The 7,228-nt window shown below is 36.6% G+C and overlaps 1 protein-coding gene across 3 annotated transcripts; it reads right to left on the bottom strand.

Annotated features, from left to right (window-relative positions):
- Window positions 1-697: 697 nt before the first annotated feature.
- Window positions 698-6,987, bottom strand: LOC111375098 (CDPK-related protein kinase). 3 transcript variants are annotated; one of them, XM_022997885.1, is made up of 11 exons: window positions 6,145-6,987; window positions 4,569-4,699; window positions 4,379-4,420; window positions 4,141-4,249; window positions 3,646-3,724; window positions 3,137-3,433; window positions 2,938-3,050; window positions 2,104-2,211; window positions 1,963-2,025; window positions 1,513-1,680; window positions 698-1,244 (listed from the first exon to the last, which is right to left on the bottom strand). In XM_022997885.1, exons 1-11 carry the CDS (start codon window positions 6,715-6,717, stop codon window positions 1,104-1,106), a joined length of 1,824 nt encoding a protein of 607 aa, XP_022853653.1. In that variant the 5' UTR covers window positions 6,718-6,987; the 3' UTR covers window positions 698-1,103. The 3 variants fall into 3 exon arrangements, with proteins under 3 accessions (XP_022853653.1, XP_022853654.1, XP_022853655.1); XM_022997886.1 differs by lacking the exon at window positions 6,145-6,987 and adding an exon at window positions 5,057-6,125; XM_022997887.1 differs by lacking the exon at window positions 6,145-6,987 and adding an exon at window positions 5,399-6,125.
- Between the last annotated feature and the right edge of the window lie 241 nt (window positions 6,988-7,228).

The raw sequence follows: 7,228 nt of genomic DNA, 5'->3' as shown, positions 1-7,228 counted from the left end.
ACAATCAAGGGTAGAGTGACTTGTTTTCCCACATATCTGACATGGGGACTTTGGTTTTGGTGGTTGATTCCGATTGTTAAGAAAGAATTTGTGAGAACAGTTGTTGGGATGTGTTGGTTTCTTTTGATTAGTGAGACTCTGGGCAATCATAGCAAAATTTGGAGGTTCAACAGGTTCAGATTTGGATTCTGCTAGCAAGATCTCATAGATCAATAACCCGGCTTGATGATCAGAAAAAATTCATAGAGCCATGGCGGAGAGTGAAAAAACTGAGACAATAAAATGAGTATTAAGCACGAATGTTTAAACCGTTGTTGACATAATTAATAAGATCATCGTCATCGACAAGTTTTCCAACTGCAGCAACCTGGTCAACAAGAATCTTAGCTAATTGAAGTAACTCAGGTGCCAAATTGTTGATGGGTCAACATGAACCCAAACCAACCGTTTCAATTTGATTTTGCAGTTTATCGATTTCTTTGTTCACCACTATTCTTTTCGACTCCTAAGCGTAAAGCCAACTTTTACTTTTTGAGGGTCTCAAAGCCAACTTCTGGTTATTTTAAAGAAACCTAAGTTTAGAGGTGAGTCTCATCCAGAGGCAGGCCACTTTTGTTCAGACCACAATCATATTATTCTCATTCTGATCGTTTCGATCAGATCTGGTGTAGAAGCCAACAAAAATAAAAAGTATACGTACGAACTCAAAAAATCAATGGATTTTCTAGTGTACAGAACAGAAGATACAAGGCAGTTGAAGACGTCAAGGTTAACCAATATGTCAGAAGATTTAAGGTAAGAATGTCCCATTACCAGCCGAGAAATATTCACTTGCAATAACATACAACCAATTAGATCTACACAGCGGAAACGTACATGATCCAATGCTATAGTCCCAGTCGGATCGTCCAACATCAAACAGGTAGCTAACTTCCTGTTGCTTGAACCTTACATCAGCGAAAATCGCACTGCACCAATGTATTTTGCAGAAGGTGCAAATTTTCAAGAACAGAATTTTGAAAGCATATTATCCACCATTTTTCTATTTTCCGGTAGCTTGTTAGGCACAAGAAAAGTCAGGTTTAGAGCGGCACTCGAAGTTGTCATTGTATTTTCACAAGGGATCGGCTGGAAACACCATGCAACAACTTGACAAATCCAAGAAAGCTAAGCTTTCCATCCGTGTGTCTAATCCAGTCATGAAGAACAGCATGCACCGGAACAGATGGGCTCAAACCAAGCTCCTGGGACATTAATTCGATAATTCTAATCGATCACAAAAATGGGGGGAAAATAACTAAGCCCTGTTTGACAACCATTCTTTGAAAAAAAAAAATTCTCTCTCATTTTCAACCACACATTCTTTCAATAAAATATTCTTCACGTAAGCTCAAAACATTTTCCTACTTTTTAATTACACATTCTCCAAACAATTACGATTCAAAAATTCATTCTTTCGAAAGAATGGTTGTCAAACAGGGGCTAAATAGAGCTCATAAAAAAACTAAATACCGAAGCCAATTCCTCAATCATGATAGTCCGGTTGCCATCCTTCTCGAAGAGTTCATAGGCACAACGAGCATGTCGCTCCCACCGCTCAAGGGCTTCGAGCTGATGGACACTTAATGCAGAAGCACAGAATTCTTCGAAATCCATCCTTCTGTACTGAAGTGCATTAAGCTGCCAGGACATGGGCAAAGATCAATTAGCACTAGAAGATCCAAGAGAACAAAAAATTATTTGACCGAGAGCTTGTTTGGCTAAGCATAAAAAACAATTAGTAAGTTACTTATTTTTTGTTTCCAAACATTTATTTTCAAAATAACTCTTCCCTTGGTGTTAAAATAAGTAACTTATTTCCAATTTTGTTGATCAATTAAAAGTTATTTATTTTTGAAACTTGCTTATGACTTAAAAGTTCACTTATTAAACCAAAAATGATCACAATAGTCAGAAAAATACCGAAGCAAGAAAGTCATATACGAGAGACTCTTTCATGGCATCAGTTGCATTCTTTGTCAAGGCCTGAGAAAGTAACACATATTGAGAACATGTTTGAAATTATGATTAGCAAAGGATTATAAGAATCTAGAGAACACAAACCGCTTTGATATTATCGAAGCTTATGGTGCCATTTTTGTTTGGTTCCAGTAGTGCAAACTGTTCCTTTAAATAGAATAGCTCCTCTACAGTCAATGTTTTGGACAAAGTCTGCAAAGCCCAAGCAGAGAAATTAATACATCGATTATAAGTGCAGTAAAAGAATTAATAAGTTCACAAAAAGTAAAAAAATTATCTCTATACAAAGTAACAAAAGGGGAATGAAATAGCATAAGTGCAATCTATAAACGAAATCTGTCATCACTAAAATGTAACCAGTAACTAGCACGCTTTCCAGTATCTTCTGACCGTATAAAAAAAGAAGTATATGTTCTACCTATGGGGCTCACAGACTAAATCACACATGGTTTCTTTTCACCATAATCAGGTACTTGACAAGTTCTAGAATTACAAGGTAAACATACAAGTAATTTTCCTAGAGTCAATCATATTTCGTCACCACCTTCATCGACCAGAAGCTTAAGTTTGCAGGGGACTTGTGCAAGATATTTCTCCCTCACCACACAAAGTTTTGGATCTAATCCACGAGAAGTAAGAACTCTACATACTTCGACGCAAAGAAATTTTGCCTTATACGAAAAAGATGTTAAAATCCACGTAAAAATCATAATTGCTGATATCGGCCTTTTGAAAAGGGAAATCTTATATTAAAATAGACGCAGAAACAATGTGGATAATTCAAGTGTCAAAGTCAATTTGATTTACAAAAAGAAGATATCAATTTGTACAGTACGGTTTGCAGCCACTTGTCTTCATCCTGGAATATCATTGAGAAAAATGCAACAGAGGCATTTTGCTATAAAAATAAATACTCACCCTTAATGCAGCTTTCCGTAGTGGAGATGAACGCATATAAGCTTTCATGAGTTTGAATACGAGTATATCCAAAGGCACTTTGATATCATTACTATTTTTTATCCAAGGATGACCTGTAGCAGAAGACTTCTTTGAGTAACCATTCAAATATATTAATAAAATATGTATACACACGATTTATGCACAACAAGATACTCACACATTGCTTGAGCTGCAGTCATTCTTTTCCGAGGATCCTTATTTAGTAGGCGTTTAACAAAGTCTTTTGCCTCCGACGTTAGAGCAGGCCAAGGTTGTTCTTCATAAGATGGTTCGGCTTTTACTACGGCACGGAAGATCCCGGACTCAGTTCGAGCCCAAAATGGGCGGCTTCCGCATAATAATATATATGCTATAACACCGATACTCCAAACATCAGCCTCTGTACTGTATGCTCTGTGTAGTACTTCGGGTGCTACATAATATGCACTGCCAACAATGTCATTTAGTCTTTCATCTGCAAATAGTTTAGGATGATATTGTTTAGCTAGTTTAATGGTTTACCTTGACGTAAGAGAAATTATCGACACTATTAGCATGTTTGATAGCAATGACTGAATAAGACTGGACAGTACTAAGAAAAGAGAACCTAAAATTTTGATCATTATACCATCCAGTCTTTGTCCAATAGTATGTTCCAAACATGGACTATATAGATAGAGGATGAACCTGGTTTCACAAAATCTGATAACCCAAAGTCTATGGCTTTCAATTGTGAGTTTTCATCCTTGCATGTAAACAAGAAATTCTGATCCAGCAACAAGCTACAGTTAGGCCAAAACATGGTATAAAACGAACAACAGTTGCTAATTCAACATAAGAGAACGAAAATGTAATACAGGTTTCCATTGGAGATGGATCAGCAGTTAGCAAAAACCTACAGCAAACTCCCTCTGTCACTCCCTCTCTCAGCAAATAGCAAAAACCTACAGCAAATTAATGTCTCTCCCATACCATCTGCACCTCTTATTGATAATAAGACTTCAACTATTCTAATTACTAGTAATGCATATACAATGTCTTCTTTTCCAGTGAATCCGTAAATGAAATAGTTCATGCTTTGGATGGCTAAATATTATAAACAAGAGAAAAGGTTTACATTTTAAGTCAAGTACAAAATTAATATGCCTTTAGAACCTAAAAGTATCCCCTAATATATTTTACCTCTGGTTTAAGATCCCGATGCACCACCCCCTGAAGGTGGCAGAATGCAACAACGTTCAGAATCTGTATAATCACAGTTTTGGCATCATCTTCAGTGTATTTCCCACCCCTGCGGCAAAGAGACAACAATTCATTTTCTATTGACTGCTGGAACACGCAATTTATGTTTTCACTGACAGTATCTGAATTCAAAAGGTTCAAAAATTAAAAACATGTATCGCCAAAATCAAAGACATGCCTTGAAAGTATTCTATCCAAAAGCTCTCCTCCTTCACATAACCTGAGAAAGAACGTCTGTTAGAATAACTGAGAAAAAGCTTATAACTCAGTGAAGCTTATACATCCAACCAATATGGTTGTAGCATTAAACGAATTACTAGAAATTGAGGAATATAAGCCAGAATTAAAATTAAGAAGTCAAAGCTTACTCCATCACAATATAGACGTTATCGTGGTCCTCATATGCATCATAAAATTGTATTAGATTGCTATGCCCCGTCAAGGCTCGCAATATTTTCACCTCCTTTCTTACATCTTCAATAGATATAGCTGTGGTCATCTGTAGAAGTGAGTATAATCACAATTAAAGAAAGATACTACAGATAAGAGCCAAAACCTGAGAAGAGTCTTATAATTTGACCAACAGCAAGAAGACAAATTATCTTTCATATAGTACTAACTACTTGACCCAATTACCAACTCAATATTCTTAAATAGTTGAGAATCACGTTACTACCATCAACTGCAATATTTTTCCAGTAATACCCAGTTTGAATATAATAAGATTAATTACAACACAATTTGAGATGAGAATTAAATGAATTAATAAATTTGCAATTACAATAGGCAGCTTTGCATACTATTCAATATTCATACATCTATATATCCTATCCTATTTGGAAAAATACATGGACACCTGTATGAACTATGAACTCAATATGTTCGTCAATTAGAGGCGCATCTCCAACGATTTCCTTTAATCCATCAACATAAACCTTTCTTGAGTAAGGTCGACACTTGTGCGAGAACCCCTTCGGCAGCAAGGGAACTACAGCCTTACTCCACAGAGCAAATATGCTAGTTTAACCCATCATTAGTTTCCATTAATTCCTCAACTGCTGGTTTATCTACCTGTGCTCCCAACCACATTTGTGGTCCACTAAATGTGCCCCCGAATAAGGGCCTTCAGCCACCATTATTGCAAGAACATTTTTATTACCATAAGAAGTGAAAGATACAAAACCTTGACACAGATAACCTGTTTTTTTCAATAATCTGAGGGACTCTCGAGAAGTTTCAAGCTTCCATCGTCTTAAAATAAAGAAAACCTGTAAGATTACAAAAAGAAGATCAAAAGCATTTTCATCTTGACTTATAGCCGTCGGATTGAAATTATTCATCTACAGCCTGCAAGACCAACAAGCAGCTACTGGAACAATAACATAACAGATATTCTCCACCAAGTCTTTGATCCAAGCACCAATTGTATTCAACCACAGAAACTAATGCTAGATCTAGTCCTCAACCATCAGCAGCAATTGGAGGTCAATTCCCTTCTACAAGAACCACCATCTCTCCAAGATCACATTTTAAACTTTAGCAGTATTAACCAAAAAAACTCACATGGATTCGCTAACACACCCATTTCAAATCCGTAAGACTTCACGATTAAAAAAATAAATAAAAAATTATAACTTTCCATACATAATGAATCACATCAAAACATTCTTGCAGTTGAAAAATCAATCCAAATTTTTAAGAAATGATTCAATGAAATCAAATAAAATTTATTTATTTATTTTTATTATTATTTATTTTTTCAAATTTTTTGAAGCCAATATCACTAAGATTTGATCTATTTTCCAGCAGATCAGATCTCCAAAACCCATTAACTTGCTCCAAAAGATGCGAAAAATGGCATAGATCAATTACAGAATATTTACTATAAATTTAGTAACCTGAACTGTCAGCAAAATTTGAAAAGAAAGGGAGAAAAATCCAAACCTTCGCTTTTGGAATGACCTTAACAGCAACCTCCTGTCCTTTAAGCTCCCCCTTCTTGAAATTGGCCTTACAAGTATACCCAAAATGGCCTCTCCCCACTTCGTCTCCCAGCTCATACTTGTTAAAGAAATTCTTCGAATACCCGAAATTCTTATCCAGACCCACCCCCGCCTCCACCTCCTTCCCCTCCGGTATTGTTGCCTCGTTCGGCTTCACTGACCCGTGCCGCTTTGCTAGCAGTGCCCGAATGTGCTTTGCCGGAGAGGGCGGTGGAAATTTCCCTTTAAAAATTCTCCTCGGTGTCCAGCTCCCCGACGCCGGAGATCTAGCCGGAGACTTCTTCGAGAAAAAATAAGCTGGGCTCGGGCTGTAAAATGGAAAAAATTGCGATTTCTTACTTACTCCCAAATCCTCCATTTTCTCCTCAAAATTGCTGGGATCTTTATCGCTATTACCATTAACATTATTATCCCCAGACGGTACATGGCTATCCTTAATCTGGGTCGGAGTAACACCTGATTCGTGAAAATTACGTTCCTGAAAGGATTTAGATTTGGAAGTACAAATTCCCATATGAGTTTATCTTTAAGAAATATCTTATTCTATTTCCCCTCCTTGATTCTTCTACTCCCAGTCCCAGAACCCACAATTTCTTCTATACAGAAACTTTATAGTTCAAAAGTTTGAAAACAATTTCTTGTAAAATATATATTTATACGCGAGGGACTTTACTATGAATTCTTGATTGGAATGGAGAAGAAAAACAGGGGAGAGGATCTGTTGAGAAGTTGATATAAAGTAAACGAAGATGGTACATTTGTCAAGAAAATATTTTTATTTGAACTCAAATGAAAAACAACATGGATTTCGTTAAAGCAAAAGCAAAAATATCAGAGAGGTCCCCTATTTATTGCTCTTGTTGCATTTTTGTCTTAACCTTCTAAATTGAGCATCTGGATCTCTCATTTTCTACATCTGTTTTATCCGAACCCCCTTCCTCGACCCCGCCATGCGCCTAAGGCAGTCAAACCCCATGCCGAAGGCCGACGAACATTGCATCAAATGTGCCTACCTACATTCGTAA

This window comes from Olea europaea, unplaced genomic scaffold (assembly GCF_002742605.1).
Source record: "Olea europaea var. sylvestris unplaced genomic scaffold, O_europaea_v1 scaffold1337, whole genome shotgun sequence".
NCBI lineage: Eukaryota > Viridiplantae > Streptophyta > Magnoliopsida > Lamiales > Oleaceae > Olea > Olea europaea.
This window is presented reverse-complemented; position numbering and strand designations above follow the sequence as displayed.

What these genes read in the sequence shown, in the direction of transcription:
- LOC111375098 (XM_022997885.1), bottom strand. Translation starts at nt 6,717, where the DNA reads ATGGGAATTTGTACTTCCAAATCTAAATCCTTTCAGGAACGTAATTTT. An exon ending in TTGGATAGAATACTTTCAAG is followed by an intron (nt 4,250 to 4,378) that starts GCATGTCTTTGA and finishes TCTTTGCCGCAG; the next exon opens with GGGTGGGAAATACACTGAAG. An exon ending in ATCGGGATCTTAAACCAGAG is followed by an intron (nt 3,725 to 4,140) that starts GTAAAATATATT and finishes TTGCTGGATCAG; the next exon opens with AATTTCTTGTTTACATGCAA.